This window comes from Neolamprologus brichardi, chromosome 14, assembly GCF_056152115.1.
Source record: "Neolamprologus brichardi isolate AB-2024 chromosome 14, ASM5615211v1, whole genome shotgun sequence".
NCBI classification, from domain to species: Eukaryota; Metazoa; Chordata; class Actinopteri; order Cichliformes; family Cichlidae; genus Neolamprologus; species Neolamprologus brichardi.
The window spans coordinates 10,059,925-10,078,181 of NC_142117.1; the positions used below are offsets into that span (position 1 = coordinate 10,059,925).

General features: G+C 42.1%; 2 protein-coding genes across 2 annotated transcripts; one reads left to right on the forward strand and one right to left on the reverse strand.

Moving 5' to 3' along the window:
• Window positions 1-256: 256 nt before the first annotated feature.
• Window positions 257-8,810, reverse strand: sars2 (seryl-tRNA synthetase 2, mitochondrial). Its single transcript, XM_006801127.3, has 16 exons — window positions 8,340-8,810; window positions 7,557-7,652; window positions 7,380-7,409; window positions 7,108-7,248; window positions 6,949-7,003; window positions 6,780-6,843; window positions 6,538-6,643; window positions 6,379-6,426; window positions 5,672-5,780; window positions 5,298-5,343; window positions 5,132-5,219; window positions 4,884-4,996; window positions 3,164-3,257; window positions 2,891-2,983; window positions 2,737-2,802; window positions 257-654 (listed from the first exon to the last, which is right to left on the reverse strand). The coding sequence occupies exons 1-16, from the start codon at window positions 8,643-8,645 to the stop codon at window positions 514-516; spliced, it is 1,596 nt and encodes a 531-aa protein (XP_006801190.2). The 5' UTR covers window positions 8,646-8,810; the 3' UTR covers window positions 257-513.
• A 311-nt stretch (window positions 8,811-9,121) lies between these two features.
• si:dkey-260j18.2 (kelch repeat and BTB domain-containing protein 8) lies at window positions 9,122-15,246 on the forward strand. Its single transcript, XM_006801129.3, has 5 exons — window positions 9,122-9,563; window positions 9,906-10,059; window positions 10,178-10,256; window positions 12,414-12,641; window positions 12,844-15,246. The coding sequence occupies exons 2-5, from the start codon at window positions 9,906-9,908 to the stop codon at window positions 14,339-14,341; spliced, it is 1,959 nt and encodes a 652-aa protein (XP_006801192.1). The 5' UTR covers window positions 9,122-9,563; the 3' UTR covers window positions 14,342-15,246.
• The last annotated feature ends 3,011 nt before the right edge of the window (window positions 15,247-18,257 follow it).

Genomic DNA, 18,257 nt, shown 5'->3' on the forward strand with positions numbered 1-18,257 from the left:
ACTTTGATTGCAGGCTCCCTGTAGGCTCCATCACCTCCTCTAGCTGCTGCTCAATTATTTTAGCAGATCACTTTGAAACAGCTGGTAATGTAAGGCACATTAACAGGTCTGTATGTCACCTTTGGGAGTATTAAATATCCAACTGCAAGCTCCCTCCTTCAAAGGCACATAGTGTGTTTTTGTTGTAGAGCTAATCCATCCAAGGTCTATATATGCAGCCCCCTGAAAAAAAAACAACAAAGTAACACTATTGGAGAAATACACACTTTTTTATTGCTTTTTTCTTATTGTTCCTCTAATTATCCAGACAAAAGACACCTGTTTCATTACATTAGACAAAGGAATTAATCTATTTACAGTGGTCTTCTTTCAAACACTGACAAAATTAATTCACTCTCAACATTTTTTATTTCTTTTGAGGGACATGGTCAATCAACCAATCCACTTGCATTAAATAAACAGTTATTTATGTAGACGATGGCTTCTGTTTAGAGCGTTGAACTTGTGTTAGTGTCATCTAATTTTAGGAGCCGGCCTTGGTGGTGGGTAGCGCTGATTGGGTCCGATGTATTTCAGTGGAGTGTACTTTGGCTTCTCAATCACTTCCAGACTCAAGTAAGGCTGCAGGGCTCGAGGAACACGTATTGTTCCCTCCTGGTGAGAGAACGTAAGGAAGTATAGTCTTAGTTTCAAAACTTCTTGAAAACATATGAGAAAAAAAAGCTGAAAAACTAAATACACACTCACTACTTCTATAAGAATTAACAGCCAGTTGGTGTTATTGAAATGCACTTAATTAATTGATTATCATTGAGTGTGAGTACCTTTGCTGGTCTGGAGCATTCGGGTGTGTGTTAACACGTGCTACAACCTTCCTAAGAGTGGACATCCCAGCAAATTTACCTCAAAGGTCGGCTGTGCAATGCTCCGAGAAATTTAATGGTTAAAGTTCATGATGGCACAATTATACAAGTACGGATTGTTTGGAAGTGTTAAAAGGAGAAAGCCTCTGATGTAGAAACACAGCATGGCAGCATGAGTTAGGTTTGAAAAGCTGCCTCTGAACAAACCACAAGATTTCAAGAACAAGTCCTCTGTGAAAACGTAAAACCACGCACAGCCTATCAGCACCAACACCTCATATCAATCGTCAAGCATGATGGTGGAGGGGTGATGATTCTTCAGCAGTCACTGAACCCAAGTGTACCAAAATACTGTAAAGTCAAATGTGAGGCCTTCTGTACCACAGCTAAAGCTCAGCCCAGACTGGGTCCTGGAACAGCACAACGATCCAAACACAGCAGCAAATCAAAAGAAAGGCTGAAAACAAAAACAAAAAAATCAACCTGCTACAACGGCGAAAATGTTTAGCTCAGGTATATGCGATGTCAAGGTATCCATCTTTTACTACAGTTTAAATAAGGGGTCTTAAACTTAAAATATCCGTGGGCCACTTCTGGTTCTGTCATCTCGTGTGAGGGACACTTTAGTGTTCAAGTAGTACAAAAAAAAAAAAAACAATCACGAAAACACCCACAAATATTTCCAAAAATGTTGTTTTGTTTGTTTTTTGAAATTTCACATTTTGTATAACAAGACAAAACTGAGCACAATTCTTGTTCTCACTCTTAACTAACTGAAGCCTTTCACTGAACTACCAAATGAACAAGCTGGTACTCTCTTCCTGCCCAGACACGTGCCAGCACTTCTGCTATAATTTTGTTTGTATTTACCGAAATAAAAATGCAGACCTAACTGTACACATTCGTTTTGGACTACGAGTGAAAATTGTTTTCTTTACAAATAACTCTCTCACTGAACTAACACACCCAATCCCTCAACACGTTTGTACTCTCTGCTCATATTGCCTTCATATTAAGTCATTTTTTCCTTTTTAAAGAACTTATTTTAGCATTGCACTCAACAACAAACAAATCCTCCCTAACAAAAAAGTAACTTCACGTCAATATAAAGTAGGGGTGATGTGGGCCGCTAGTGGCCCGCTGGCTGCGAGTTTGAAACCCCTGGTATAGAGCCTGAACGTGACAGCTCAGTGGGTTTTAGAAAAAATTAAAAGATCCTTGATCTTGAAGTTCACCTGTACCATTCAACCTCAACTTCTGGCATGAAACTGTTTACGATAAACAATCTGGAAATAAACTGAGATTTCCATTTGAATCCCTGACTCGGTTGCCGTTTCCACTGCTGCAGTGAGACTTGCCTTTTACAACTTCTAACCCTTCTGTGGCTCTGTGTGCCGATTCAGAATTACAAAACAAATTATTCTTTGCAAACACAAACTGTTGTGTGGCACATAGAGTCACCAGCTTTCTTTACACTCAGTAAAGAAGTTGTCTCTCTCCCAGCAGCCTCTACTTTGGATTTTCAACATCAACTTTCCTTTGTTGTTCCACTGTGGCGTGTGCACGGGGCGCATTACTGCAGACAGCTGCTGTAACTAGGTCGAGTAAAATTTATTTAAAACCTCAAGTGTATGTGCAAAGTCCCAGAAAAAAATGTTTGGAAGGGTAGGATGTGAGTTTGACAGAAGTGATTTAGAGAAACATAAATCACAACAGTCACAACACCACAAATATTACACATTATACACTGTGTTAGGTAGATGAGCTGACGTTTTATTATGAGAAACATGAGGGGAATATACTACAGAACTGTCTTTCATAATAATGTAGAAAAAAAACTAATGTGGGGGAAAAAATGCTGCTGGTGTCTTACTTTGGTTTGGTGAGTCTCTAGGATGGCGATCACTGTTCGGGGGATAGCACACGCTGTGGCGTTCACCTAGGATGAGGAAGAAAACATAGATTACGGAGGTGGTATATCTAACCAGCAGCAATATACAGCAGTGCAGCATCATCTGCAGTCTTACTGTGTGGGCGTACTGCAGACTGCCGTCCTCTCTCTCATACAGGATGTTGAGGCGTCTACTCTGGTAGTCTGTGCAGTTGGACGCACTGGAAACCTGAGATACAGCGGATATAAAATGAGCAACAATTATAAAAACCAGTCCTTAAATTTATTCATGCAGGAGTGGTGTGAGTTGCTATTGACTGTACAAATTGAAAGCTTCTTGATTAGAAATAGAAATGAGGTAACTGGAAGTAAGTAGGTAAATGGGTAATATTTATATAACAGGGCTGACCTCTCCATAGCTGTTTCTCCCAGGCATCCAGGCTTCAATGTCATACTTTCTGTGTGCCGGAGGGCCAAGTTCCTCTGTCGGCATGTCTAGCACTCTGAAGAAGAAAATAGTCACAGCTAAGGGTCAGATCTCAACATGTGAGGGATGTGTAAAGTGAAAGTAGTGCTGCATTTTCTGTAGACATTGGGTGACTTGAGCTTTAAATCTACTTTTTTTCTGTTTCACTTCAAATTTAAGACAGAACAGGGTTCAATCAAACTCACTGCTTTATGACTACATGGGATTGTCAGCCTGTCAATGAGCAATTTAGAAGCATTTCTCCCCAGACTCGACCCCTTGGATATAAAATGTCATCATTCTGTCCTTTTAGACACATGTTCATATTTGAATGGCCAAAAATGTGACAGACAAATCCTAATCAAGTCACTTTCCAGTCAAAGTTGAAGGTTTGTTTTGTTTTTTTGCTTTTGTTTTTTTCAGAAGTACTGAACTTATTCCAAGCTTTACCGAGAAGAAGAGGGACGAGGTCATAATATCACCAACACATGTGACCTGGTTCTAGCCATACATGTCCTTTCCACAACATTACCTCCACCATGTTTTACAGATGATGTGTTATCCTTCTGATCATGAGCCGTTTCTCTCCTCCTCCATACTTTTCTTAAACACCCTTTTGGTTTCATTTGTGCACTGAATTTTATTTTTTATTTTTTTCAGAACTGTTGAGGCTCTTTCAAATGATTTCTGGCAAAGATGGCCAGTGCAATCCTTCTTTTAAAGGATGTACCAGTTTCTTATATCTGATGGGTTTCTTTTGGTTTTACAGCCTAATGGACTTTTCCACTTTCAATGGAAAAATCTCAATTTCTTTGGACCTCATATTGAGATTTCCAGTGAACTAATGGAATAATAAGGGCACAAACCTCACCTGGCCAAGGAAACTAAACACTGCCACGCTAATAATGGCCAGAAAACCCTTATGGCCCCAATATGTTCATTGTGTTGCGCACTGAATTTGACATCACATCCTGTCTTGCTTCAGCCAGTCATGCACATCTTGATCTTTGTAACCTAGCCAGCTGTGCCAAGGCCACTGCAGCTGAGCTGAAGAGACTAGTGTACGATCTCTATACTGCCATTTTAATGATATACCAGTACAGAAGCTCAGAGACACACGGATATACAGACGTTGGAACAGAAACCCCGAGTTTGTAGTGGGGAAAAAACAAAAAACACTGGACAAATTGTTGGCTTCTGTGTTTGACTTCTTCTCCTCCTATATCAGCACTTATGTGGCAATATTGTCTTAGTGGCGACACCTAGTGTTCAGAAAAATACTGCAGCATCTTCCTGCGTCTTAACGGTGGATATAAATACAAGTGACTGTGAGATGACGTTGTGGAACCAAGCGACCATTGTAGTGGGTATACAGAGCCACGGAAACACAGAAAACAGTGTTTACACATCAACACTAAAAATACCTTTACACTTAATATTTTATATCTTTGGCCTTATGTTGTTATGCTCAGCTTTTCCATCTTTCCTCACTACACAAAACTATTTCTTACAACCAGTGCAAGCATTCTCTGAGAGAAAACGGGGAGGAACATCAGCATTTTGCATTTCAGAATATTTCCACAATGTACAAAACTATCATTTAGTCCGAGCTGAGGACACAGCTGAGGAGACAGTAAGACTGTGTGTGTGTGTGTGTGCTGACCTGTAGTGCAGTTCCAGTGCAGAAAACATCTCTTTTTGCAGACTGACATACTCCTGCAGCAGCTGCGAGCTTTCTTCTCCTGTCTCATCTGCCGTCACTCCAAACATCTCCACCTGCACAGACGCACAGTTCAGCGGGAGGAATTGTTTATTCAAAAGCAAGCAGCCGCACAAGCAAATAACCATTTACATTATCATTGGTTTGTCCGTGTACAGCAAATGTACACAAACTTCTGTGTGGCTTCTGACCTTATTGAAATGATGAACTCTGTAGAGCCCCCATGTCTCTCTGCCTGTGTCGGTCTCCGCTCTGTAGCAGGTGCTGCTGCACACCGTCCTGCACACAGACACGACAGCATCGCATTACGTGTAATTATTCCATATATCTCAAAGTAAGAGGTGGGGTGTACCTCACCTGACAGGAAGGTCCTTCCAGTTCACTGCATGATCCATGAAATAGCCTGAGGGAAGAGATACAAATGGATTCATCCAGTTTACACATTACCACCCCTCTCCAGATTAAAGAAACGCAACTAAACGTACAGAGATCCACGAGAGCTTTTCTTTACTGAAACCTGACTACTGATAAGTTGATGGACAGCAAGACACACGACATCTCAATTCAGCAATTGATCGAATACAGGATTGCTGTTGGGACTAAGCAAACTTCTCTCAGTTACTACACTCGATAGCTGTAGGCTTACTAAACAATACAACACACTGTTGCTGTATTGATAAACAACCAACTGGTTATTTGAAACTGTGAGGAAATGGACAAAGAAGCTTTACCTGCCACCCCAACCTCTCCAGTTCCAGCCAGGTTGAGGTCTGGGAAACGTGCAGGGTCCAGTGAGTAGACTTGCGAGCTGTGGGCATTGGGCTGCATCCCACAACCCTCCTGGAGGTGAGTCAAATCAGAGAGCAGAGTGAGATTATCTGTGGCTGTGCCCAGTTACTTCAATGAAAAATTATATATAACTGTAAAACAATTCATTTAGATTAATTAAAAAAGATTGTTCTATATAAAATTCAAGCGGCAACCTTCACGGCTGAAAAATGAGGCTAATGCAGATGTGCTAGCACCAAAAGTGAGTCAATCCCCATAGACTCCCATGTTAAAATGCTCAACTTTGCTACAGATATGAACATGTTTATGGCCTGGTTTTGAAAAATGGTTTTCATCTCTATGGCTAATTACAAAGGTTATGACAAGGTAACCATGTGAATGACTCAGTCATTTTCATTTTATTAAGGCTTTAAGTTGGGGGCATAGCCACTTTGAGTGACAGGTGAGCACCTACTCGGCAGCAAAACTGAGCTCCTAAACTGTGCTTATATCTGGCAAACAATAAACTCAAATTAAAGCCTTAAAATGAGGCTGAAAGACAAGACTACACAGAATAGTGAGTGTCTTGATGGATGAGACCATCCTTTATGTATAGTGTATGACAAAAGTATTTTATTGTGACTTTAGAAACCTGATCTTTGGTACTCACAAACACTGCACCCTTCAGCATATCAGGCACAACCATGGGAATGAAGCCCTGTAGGAGTCAAAGGGGGAATCCATGTTTGGCATGTCTAGATATTGAGAATAATACACACTACTAACATTAATTATCCGTGGATCACATCACATGACTAAACACACATACCCGTCGCTGTAGCGTGTCAAGGGCAAAGTTCTGGAGTGCAGCTTGAAGTCTGGCCCCGGCTCCTCGAAGATAGTAGGACCTGTGGCCTGAGACATGAGCTAGATGCCTGCAGTAGTGGACAGAGGAAATGCGATTAGCGCAGTTTATTTAAATTAAAGTAGCTTGTACTCTATATTAGACAGTGTTATAGTGGACATACAGTACAGTGAAGGACTGTAAACAACAACCAGAGTCATCTTCACCTCTGCCTGATGAGTCCTAACTCTTCCCCCAGCTCTACATGTCCTTTGGGCTTAAAGTCAAACTCTGTACCAGAAACACACACACACGTTTGTGTCAGCATTCATTAAAAAAAATATTAGGTAATCAATTTAAAGTTTAGAAATCTGCACTTCTCATCTCATTAGTCACCTGGTTTCTGTCCCACGAGCTCCACCACCTTCGCCTGGTTCTCATCTCCTATTGGCTGGAAAGAGCAAGAGAAACTTATGCTTAGTGACTTGAGCTTCACAGTAAATCTCTCCCAAGCGGCTCAGGACAAAGTAGTGTGTGTGCATAGTGTATCCTGACCACATCAGGGTGTGTAGTGTTGGGCAGCCTGAGTGCTCGGCCGTAGTGTTCCTCATCCAGCTCGGTCTCTTTGTGGTACAGATGATTGAGTCTATTGCGGATCTCTCTGCCCTTCTGAAGAGCTTGGTTGTACTCTGGAAGCTAAAGAATAGAGAAGAGCAAAGACTCAGAAGTGGTGCCACATGAGATTTATTATAGGTCAAAAACACGGGGGCGTAGGAAGGTTAACTGATTCAGTAACAAAAGAGACAAGGTTCTGAAGTGAAACTTACATTGGCGAGGGCTTTCTTGTCCTCCTTTGTCTGTGAGGAAAAGATCAGTTAGGTCACAGAAATCTACTCTCTGACAACAAAAAAACCTCAAAGCAGAGTAAATGATGACGCAAACCTCGATAGAAACTGAAGTTCATTCTGGTTATAATGTTTAGAGCTGTAATAACTATTTCTCACCACTAGTGCTCTGACTATATCACTGATGCGTCGCTTCTCTTCCTCCAGCTGAGAGATTTCTGTCTTTACTGCCTGGAGCTCCTGCCACACACACACCTAAAAGGTACACAATCAGGATGATCGAGTCAAAAGCAAGCACATTAGACAACAGTAATATTAAGCAGGTGTACATATGTAAAAACATTGAGAACCAATGAGTCAAATTTAACACAGTCGATCTAATTTTAAACAACTGCTTTGTTTTTTGTTTTCCAGATGATTTCATGGTAGGATATCTTACTTATAGTCACAGGTATTCAGACCAAAGACGTCAGTATTTATTATGGTAAGTCGAAAAAAGGTGTAGTTTTAAGGTCAGTCAGCATGACTAGACATTTTTGTCAATTTTTAGAGCAAGGCTAGATTTGCAGTGCCCTCCATAATGTTAGGGAAAAAGACTGGGGTTTTATTTGCCTCTGTACACCACCACCACAGTGGATTGCAAATCAGGGAATCAAGATGCAATTTAAGTGCAGACTTTCAGCTTTAATTCTCAGGGTTATAGAAGATTTTGTATGAAATCTTTACACATCTATGTATCAGTGGGAGTTTGTGGCATCACACGTTTGGAGCGAATCATGTCCCAGTTACATTTTAAGCAAATGCATGTGGAGGCTTATTGTAAAAACAGATTTTCAGTGAAGCGATAACACCCAGAAAAACTTTAAAAAATAATGACATAAGATAAAATTATGGTGTTTTAATGCCACAAATAGTACTTAATTAGTAACTAAAACCGCTTACAATTTTCCTCACATCGTCCCCTCGCAGGTCCCCTTTCCTGCTCTCTACATTAGCTATGACTTTGTCAGTCTCCTCACACACAGCTCTCATGTCCAGCTCAGGCTTGTCACTGTAGCCTTCACGGACATGCTCGAACAAACGACTCCGGACTCCATGCGACATGCGATGCGGGACAAATACATTTACGCTATGCACTGGACACTGTCTGGCTACCGGCTTTAGCACAGCAGCTGCAAAAACCCCAACTTTAGCGACCATGCCGATGCAGGTCGCCATGTTTGTCTCTTTAGCTGAGGATGCGTTCATGGAGGTATAGGAACAATCAACGCCGTATTCTGTTTAGGCTCTTGCTCAACTGAAGTTTCTCGTGGTTATCAATGTGTCCCGAACATTTGAGGCAATGTTTGTGTATTTCATTATTATTTTCATTGTTATTATTATTAATATTTTTGATTTATGATAAATTTATATTTTTTAGGTGTCAGGTTAACTAGGTAGCGCTATTTCTGGTTGTTAAAAAGTCCGTATTTTCAATGAATGCAGCATAAATACGGAAACCAGTGTTACCGCAGCTAGAAACCAAATAAATTTTTGTAAATAATTAAATTTAGAAGAGAGAGAGAAACAAGTAGTTATTTAACGCAACTTTTGTCACAGAGGAGGAGCAGGATTTTTTTTTTAAATCCAGTAACAGGAAACGGCTCATCCTCCCCAAACAATCGTCACGGGGCAAAGGTCAGCCAATCAGATGAACGGAAGTTTACCGTTGCGGTAATCCGGTTCAGAGACGACAAGTGCGGCCGACAGGAGCTGAACTCAGTCACAATTTTCAGCTCCGTGAGCCCTAAAAGCTGCAGTCTTTACCGGCTAACCACCGAGCTGAGCGTCTGTGCACACTGCCATGGTGGACTGATGTGTGTAACGACGAGACGCGTTTGCACAGGAGGAGATTTTTTTTTCTTTTTTTAAGCTAGTTTGTACCTCCAGTTGGTGATGGTGTACACAGGGCTGGATGAGCAGCGAGTAGCCTGACGCCTCTTCACCGCAGGCCGGGACAAGCGTTTTTAGCTGAGTCCGGAGGACCAAGACAACCAAATGCTTCCAAGTTTTTGACAATAAACGAGGTACTTGGATACAGTCGGTCTGCTCCAAACTGCCTCACCAGTTCCTGCTGAAAGTGAGACCCAACCAGCTTTCACGGTGGAAACGAGAAGAAGAGCAAAGGTAAATGAAAGCTTAAAAAAATCCCCCATCACAGCCTCTATGAGCAGTGTGCTTTGGAATTTTTAAAACTCCACCTTTTATGGCAAGTATCATACATGTGATATTAAAATCAACCACTTTCTTAACATGCACTGTATTGCAATGCTCTCATAATGTTTGGCTAGGAAAGCATACCTTTTTCTGCCAGTGTTTTGGAGGTAGGTGCTATCTGGGCCATGTGTGTCCACAGTCTCTGGGTATAATGATGGTCCTTGGATGCATAAAGATCAGCCTGTTCTGTGTTTGCTGATGTTAAATGCATAATGCATGTGTATAATTCTTTGCTTGTGCCCACACCTTCAGATGAATGCTGTGCGGGGGGGCACAGTCACCTGGCGTCCCCAGCCGTGGCAGGACGGAGATGGGGGCGGAGGGGAGCCTCTGTCAGACAGCGACTCAGAGGAGGAGGACTTCCCCGATGACAGCACCACCCCGCTGGGGGACTACATAACTCATGGTGGGACATTAGAAAATGACAAGGCTGGGGTTTCTCTATTCCTGCACTACATTGGGCTGATCTTACCTTCTGTTCCCACTCTCTCATTCCTCCCACCTCTTTCTTCTCTGTCTTTCAGGACTGAAGCAACTCCTGGATGCTCAGCAGCTGTGTGATGTTACCCTCCTTGTTGAAGGAAAGAAGTTCATGTGTCACAGGTATGATTGCCATATGTTACAGGGTATGGAGATGCAAGGGTCTAATTCCCTGACAATAAGTAATTATTGACAATATTGGGAATAAATAAGCATGTTTATGCATGTTTTCCTGTGTTGGAGCCCTGACTTCAGTGCAGGAGGTGAGGCTTGAAGTGAGAATGAAGAGGATGGCATTTTATTAAGATGGCGGTCATGTTGTCTCTTTCCTTGTGTGTTTGTTTCTTTGGTGAACAGGACCCTATCTCAGATGATAAAACCTATATAATATCCTTCATATCTTAAGTCTGAAGTACAGTTTGCCTCCACAGCATGACTTCTCTTCTCCACCTTTGACGTACTGAGTATGTGGTCTCGTTCATGAAACAGTAGAACAGCAATGTGCATATCGGCCACTGTATTCAAGGTGATGATGCAACATGGTGGTTTCCACAAACCAGTGCCTGCCCCTGTGTATTTACAATGGAGTAATTCTAAGTTTTTGTAGTAATTACACACTATCAATATGTAATTATGAGAGCAATATCAGAGGAACGTTGTCTTCACTGTGTAGTGTACCGCTGCACATGGTTAAAATGACAATAAAGCCCCTTGACTATTCCTTTTCCCCTTTTTTTTTCTTTAGTAAACTCAAAAACATGACTTGAAGAGCTTTGAACACTGAAAGACTGCAAAATTGATTTTCTAGCACTGACAAATAAATGTCCCTTTTATTTATATTCAGTTTTGTATTTAGTAACTAAATAGCTGCTCTGTTGAGTTAGGATCAAGTGACTGACTTGGACATTGAACAATCTCACATTTTTCTTGCCGTATAAGCTCTTGGGTTGTCTTTTTGCTTTGGGTCATTATCTATTTGTAGTTCGAAGCTTTGTCCATTCATGCTTGCAGAATTTGTCTGAATCTGAGAGGGGAGTGTAGCTCTGTGCTCATCGTGATAGCCTTCTTGATTTGGATTGACACATCTTTGAAACTTTGTATTAAAGTGAACAGCTACAGCTCTTTTATCGCCTTAATTTGCTGTGGAATAGCAAGAGAACCAGCCTCTGAAAAAGAGAGCTATGAGCAGGTCTAGATTATTGGGATTTTATATAATGATGCAAGTGACTTTGAATGAGTGTGCATTGGTGCTCATCTACTGATGAGCTGAGAAGAGCCTTTTACTAAGGCAGCTCATCTGGCACACTAGAAAAAGAGACAAAAGTCACATCTGCATTATGTTTGAAATTCCAGTGTGATTCACAGCAATATTTTTGTGCTTTCCAAAGCTATCACAACCACCATTGCCTCAAGGGCAGAAGAAGATAAAAAGCCATATGTTATAATGTGTAGTTCTGCATGAAAATTTCCCGTCAGTCAACTGCATGCATTTGTTAGCACTGATACCTGTGGTTTAGAGTGATATGTAAGAGAAGACAGGGCAGCTTGTCCTTCGGTAAATGGTCTGCTTGGAAGAATAGTTATTGCAGTAGGGTTGAAGTGCAGAAACTCGCCATTAAAAGACGTGCAATGGAAACTTCAGTGTTACAAAAACTGTAAAGGCACAGGTTTAGGAGTGGAGTATAGGAACTTACCAGATGAGTCATCCTTTGCTATATTCTGAATAAGAGCACCAGTGTGTGTGATGAAAAGAAAGAAAACGGTTCAAGCCTGAAATTTTTAAAGCTCTGTAATGCTTTTGGGAGGCATTTGTCCTGTTAGATCGGGGATGTCAAACTCATTTTACACCGTGGGCCACATACAACTCACTTTAAGCTTGAGTGGGCTGGACCAGAAACTCCCCTTTCAGTCAGTGGACAGAAGTGTAAATACAGTTTAATCCCTGAGATATCGCAACGTAAAAAAAATGAGTAATTTCAAACGCAAACGTATGTCTCTGTTTTTCTACATGTTTCTATAGGCACTATGACTGTTTGTGCTAATATAAGATTACATAAAGTTACAGACTGTCTTGTAATTATGCAACATGAAAGTTTCAGTTTTGTTAAGGAATTTATTTATTTTTTGTGTGCATCTATGGATCCATTGTATAAAACCTAAATTTGTACAGTGACAGGAAGTTTTCTTGTTTATTTGTTACATTTTGATGTGGTTCACTTTAATTTCTCACCCATCTACTTCTTTTCTTTTGACTCTCCCTCGACTTCTCTTTGCCATCAGAGTCCTTTTAGCAGCCGTGAGTCCGTACTTTCGGGCCATGTTCACCAGCCCGCTGGTGGAGTCTCGCCTCACAGAGATCCGGCTTGAGGAAGTGACGCCATCTGTCATGGAAACCATCATCCAGTTTGTGTACACTGGGGAGGCTGGGCTCTCTCTGGATACAGCTGAGGATCTGTTTGTGGCTGCCAACCGGCTTCAGGTCATGCCCCTCCAGGACCTGTGCTCCAGGTAAAGTTAATATCCTCAGTAATTAGATGTTAAAGTTCAAGTGGCTACGTTTTTACTTTGACTAAGATTGTAATTAAAATAAAACCTGTTCTGTTTTCTAGATGAAGATGGAAATTAAATCATCTTGTGTCATTCCCTTTTTCTCTTCTTCTGTTTTTCTTTGACATTTTTCTGCTTTTTTTTCTCACTTTAAATGCTTCAGGTTTCTTTTTGAGCACCTCTCAGTGGACAACTGCCTGGGGATGTACTCTCTGGCTCGCTCTCACCATGACCAGCTCTTGCTGCGTGCCTCCCTGCGACTGGTAGCCCAGCACTTTCCCCGGGTGGCCCGCCAGAAAGACTTCCTCCTGCTCGACCACGGCACCTTAGGCAGTCTTCTGAGCTCCGACCGTCTGGGCGTGGACTCGGAGGCGGAGGTATATGATGCGGCACGCCGCTGGGCAGAGCACCAGCCTTTGGATCGCTACGCTCACATGCCGGCGCTGCTTCACCACCTGCGCCCCGGGCTGTTGTCCCAGGAAGAGAGCCGAAGACTGAGCCAAGAACTGGGGCCAGCAGCAGCAGGAGAAGGCCTCGGCGGGCCTCTCAGACCACGAGAGGGAATGTTTGAGAAAAAGATTGTCTGTGTGGACCTGACGCCTCGGGAAGATGAGTATTTAGCTGCAAGAGACTACACGGTGGACTGCTTTGATCCTCGGACAGGGAAGTGGGAGAAGCTAGCACCACTCGGCTCACTTGTCAGTCCTGGCTGCACAGCTGTGGGCGACAGGCTTTTTGTAGCTGGTGGGATCCTGCGGACCGGCTCTGTGTCTGCAGCCGTGCATGAATACGATGCTGTGTTGGACCGCTGGATAGAGCAGCCTTCGATGGTCCAGCCCCGGGCCATGCTTGGCCTCCTTGGATGTGGAGAGTCACTCTATGCTTTGGGTGGCAGCAACCGCTCAGCTCTCCTGGACTCCAGTGAGACTCTGGACCTGACCACACTTCAGTGGAGTCCTGGGCCTCGGCTACCGCTCCCCCTGCGCGCCTTTGCCTGTGCAGCACTACGTGGAAGACTTTACCTCCTGGGTGGAACCACACTTGAACAGAACCGAGCTGTGGTCCACTCAGGCGTGCTTATTTATCACACCCTGACAGACTGCTGGACACGTGTGGCACTAGATTCAGGTGCCACCTGCCTCGCTGGAGGAGTAGCAGTGCGAGGTGGAGTGTGCGCCATTGGGGGATACATGAGGGATACCACCAAGTTCTTGGATGGTAACTACACCAACCTGGAGACTTTGGACGCTACAGGCCGTGTGCTGTTTTTCAGAGAAGGCAGAGGGTCAGGGGTGGAGAGGGAGGTGACTGGGGGAGGGGTGCTGGTCAGCGCAGAGCAGCGAGGGGGAGCGGGTGGCGGAAGTGACCGAGCTCCAAGCCCCGTCGTTTTTCCGGGGTTGCCTCGGCGGATTGCAGCAGGGGGTGTGGCCAGGTGGAAAAGAAGGATTTATGTGCTGGGAGGGGAAAACGGCTCGCGCTTTTACGACAGCGTGTACTGTTGGAAACCCGGCTGGCGCAGCTGGGTCCAGAGACGGGAAAAACTTCCGGGAGATACCGGAGGCGTGAGCCAGTTTGGGTGCACCACTCTAAAATTCCCTAAAAAACACATCCTGTCCAGACTCAGACTAGCCAAAGAAAACTGCAAGAAGCCCTCTGACTAGCTGAGCAGGAAGCAGTGAGACTGAAGTGAGGGTCATAGACACAGATTTACTCCAAGGAGAATCAGCTCTTCCATGGCTTCTTGAAATGTTGAATTTTAAAATGAAGTCACGTGAAAAATAGCATTTTATACTATCTGAGTTCAGCCACCAAGCAGGCCTAGAATAGACTGGATCATCTGAAAGTGTCACAGATACATCAGTAGTCAAACAGGCAGTAGGTAGAGGCAGAAACTGGGGAAGAGTCAGGCAACGTGCACCTGAATGTAACTGAATCCACTGTTTGTCCTCTATAACCCAGAAAAGGGCCTTCACTTGATTGAAGTGTGATGTTATTTTAAGCTTTTTTTTGCTGTTGTAATAACTCTAAATTTTTGGATTTTATTTGGACGCATCTAGTTTAGACACAAGGATACTGGCACATTCCTGTTCATTTTTATTTCCCTAAATCCTTTTTATTGCTCTCCTGATCTCAGCCTGCAAAGCCCTTTGATACTGCAATTTACAGCACACAAAACCTGACTTGATGGGAAATGCATTGTAGAAAGTTTTAGAATAACTGTATTTATAGAGCATCTTTGAAAAAAATCAAGAAATAATGGGTGTTGAAAGAAAGAAAGAGAAGAAATGAGCCCATAAATCATTGAGGTGATTGTAAAATAGATAATGGACTTTCTATAGCCTTTGTAGTGTTGCATTCCTGAAGACAGGAATACAGAAAGTAATGTAATGTAAGAAGAGCATGGATATGAGTTTCTAAGTGTTCTGTGAGTTGAAAGGATTTTTGATGGTGTGAGAAACAAGAGTGAAGAACAGACTGGACATGGTAAACAATGTTTGATGTCAAAGATGACACGCACACATCTGGGAGTCATTTCAATAAATTGTGTGTGGAGGATTTCAGAGCAGCCATTGTCTAAGCCATGTCTGACACTTTTCTAATTAAGATGCAAAATGAAGGTTTTTGTTGTTTTCACGGATTTATTTTGATCTGAGGTTACAAAACTACATTAAACAGCTTTTCTAATGGCTCCAGCCCTTTCCCCCCCCTTTTTTTTTTAAAGATCAACAATATCAGGAAATTCTTGGTTGATAAAACTTTGAATAACATAACTGATATGTTTCTCTTTTCATCTGACATAAATCATTTGGCACTGATATCTGTGAAAGCTATGGTACTTGCCGGGATGCCAATATTAGTCAACAAGGCCATTACAACAATGAAAGGCCAATTCACATTGTTTTTTTATGAGTTCTGATAACTTATTATATGATAACTTATTTACTGTAGATATCTTAATTCTAATCATTTACGTTCATTGTTTTTAATTTATTACATATTCTCTATCGTGGCCCTGCTGTATTATCTTAACAACCTCCACATGTGAGCATGATTGGGATAAATATTCCAAAGAGTGTGTTACCTAACAGAAGTGAATTTCCTGGCAATTCTGACTAATACGTTTAAAAAAAAAAAGTTTTATATTTGTCTGAAACCCCAATGTTATCCTTTACACTAAGCTTTGAGCAACCCTTCAAGTCACTCCCTGTATGAACCTAGACTCTTTTAGCTCCGCCCACTTTACGCCAGCTTTCTTCTGACTGGCTGCCCAGAATAGGAATAGGAAAACAAAAACAAGACGTGAAGTTCTGGTCACATTGTAACCAGTACATGCATGCCAGAAAGTAATGAAGAGAACAATATGTCCCCTTTAAAAGTGTTTTGGTTAGAAAACACTTGAGTGGGAGAAACGGAAAAAATGAAAGATTGTATTAACACATTCAGTGAGTTCTTTTAATCAGCTGAACAAGGACATCAGTCAGTCAGTGGGAAACTGTCCTGGAGGAAACTAACTTTGTAGTTAATGTGATATCTAAACCCCACTAAGAATTTGACCTTCAGTATCCTTGTGTCTAGACTCTGTTACATATCTTTCCTCCATCTTGAAGCCAGTTCAGTGTCTCTGCTTGATTCAGCAGACACGTGGAGCTTCAGCCTAGGACTTTGAATGTACTTGGCATGGAGGTTATGCACTATCTAAACACACATTGAGTAGCATTGCACGTTATTTATTTTTTTAAAGTATTTTAAGTCTTTTGTTGTTTCTAAACATTTGTGTTGAGACTGCACTTCCTGGATGTCCTGTAGGTTTGCTCAGAAATGATCTGCTGTGACTCTAAAACGCACTAATAATTATTCAGATGCCACAGAGATCAGGTCATGGTCAGGCTTTGTTTTGTTTTATTCTAAATCCGCTTTTCTCCACTTTCCACTGATAAATAATTTCAGAATCCAAAGTCAAACAGTCCTCTTATCGTTCCAGTTGAACATGTTGCGCTAATAGTTTCTCTTTCAAGGTTGGAAAAGTGGAATTTCTTCAATTTTCCCAGCTCGCACAGGCAGCAAGTTATTTCTAGTGGCCATAGTGACTTTCTAGGCTATGCATCCCCATTAAATACTGTGGTCTTTATTTTATGTAGTGCATACTAAATGATACTTTGCTTACTCTAATTTAAGTGGATCATTTTCTGTCACTTATCAAATTCAAGGTTGCGGTTGGGCTGGAGCCAATCCTAGCTGTCATAGGTCAAGAGGTGCAGTACACCCTGGATGCAAATTCAGTCTATTGCAGGGCTGACACATAGACAGACAACCTTTCACATCTACAGGCTATTTAAAAAAAAGACACCAGTTAACCTTTGAGCTGTGGGAGGAAGACAGAGTATCGGGAGGGAACCCACACAGTTACTGGAAGAACATGCACACACAGAAAGGCCACAGATTGGATTTGAACCCAGGACCTTTTTGCTGTGAGGCTAATCACTGCACCACTTACCACTCTTGAAGTGCAGACTTTCAGCTTTAATTCAAGGTATATATTGTGTCTGAGTGTAATAATCGTTTTTTTAATACTTGGATAAAATCCTTTGCAGTCAATGACTTCTTAAAGTCTAGAACTCATGGAGAACCAATGCTGTATTTCCTCCTTTGAGATGCTCTGCCTTTCAAGAACATCCCATTTCTTTGCCTTTAGGATGTCTTGAGTTGCCTTTGCAGTTTGCTTTGGCTCATTATCCGTTTGCACGGTCCCATCAGTTCTTCTGTATTTGTCTGGGCAGAGAGTACAGCTCTATACATGTCATAGTTCATCCTGCTGCTTCTGTTAGCAGTCACATGAGCTATAATGATGAGTCGTCCAGTTTCACTGCCAAGCCATACATGCCAATACCATGACGCTGCCTCCACCATGTTTTTCATATAATGTGGTGAGCTGTTAATCTCGGAAGTTCATCCTGGTTAACCAGGCTCTTTTAGATGATGTCCAGTCTGACTTTGTAGTTGTTGAGCATAACCAGTGGTTCACAACTTGTTGAAAACCTTCTGTATTTCCATTCATGGAGAGGTCTCTTCATACACAAAACTCCTCATGAGTGCCCTTGACTTGATTAGATGTTGTGAAGTTGTTTTGCTTAATCATGGAAATAATTCAACATGAACTTAAGTTGTCTTCTGGGTTCTTTCGGGCCTTTTGGTGTTGCTGGTTCAGATTGTTGAATTTGTTCACTCCTAACTTTTTTTTCATCATCTGCCATAACCCTGCTTTTTAAGTCAGTTGTCCAGTTACTTTTGAGCCTCTGGAAATGGGGAACTGCGTATAAAAGCAGCTGTAATTCCTAAACATTTAATGCAATACTTTTATTAAACCCCTGGAATTGTAGCTGGAAATCTGCACTTTAATCACATTGATGGTTTAAAATCCATTCTAGTACTGTGCTGAAGCAAAACTACAAAAAAAAAAAAAGCCATTCCACAAAAACGTATGCACCCGATGTTTCACTTTTGCGTCTTCCTGCCTTTCACTGAGCCACTGCCATTAGCTGAAATATGACCGCCAGTAGATTGGCAGCTTTCTCTTCT

Excerpts from the sequence above, each read along its gene's own strand:
- sars2 (XM_006801127.3), bottom strand. The coding sequence starts at position 8,645 with ATGAACGCATCCTCAGCTAAAGAGACAAACATGGCGACCTGCATCGGC. Across the intron at positions 6,844-6,948 it reads GCTCGTGGGACAGAAACCAG|AGTTTGACTTTAAGCCCAAA; the intron begins GTGACTAATGAG and ends TTTCTGGTACAG. Across the intron at positions 5,781-6,378 it reads TGCTGAAGGGTGCAGTGTTT|GAGGGTTGTGGGATGCAGCC; the intron begins GTGAGTACCAAA and ends ACTCACCTCCAG.
- si:dkey-260j18.2 (XM_006801129.3), top strand. The coding sequence starts at position 9,906 with ATGAATGCTGTGCGGGGGGGCACAGTCACCTGGCGTCCCCAGCCGTGG. Across the intron at positions 10,060-10,177 it reads GGGGGACTACATAACTCATG|GACTGAAGCAACTCCTGGAT; the intron begins GTGGGACATTAG and ends TCTGTCTTTCAG. Across the intron at positions 10,257-12,413 it reads AAGAAGTTCATGTGTCACAG|AGTCCTTTTAGCAGCCGTGA; the intron begins GTATGATTGCCA and ends CTTTGCCATCAG.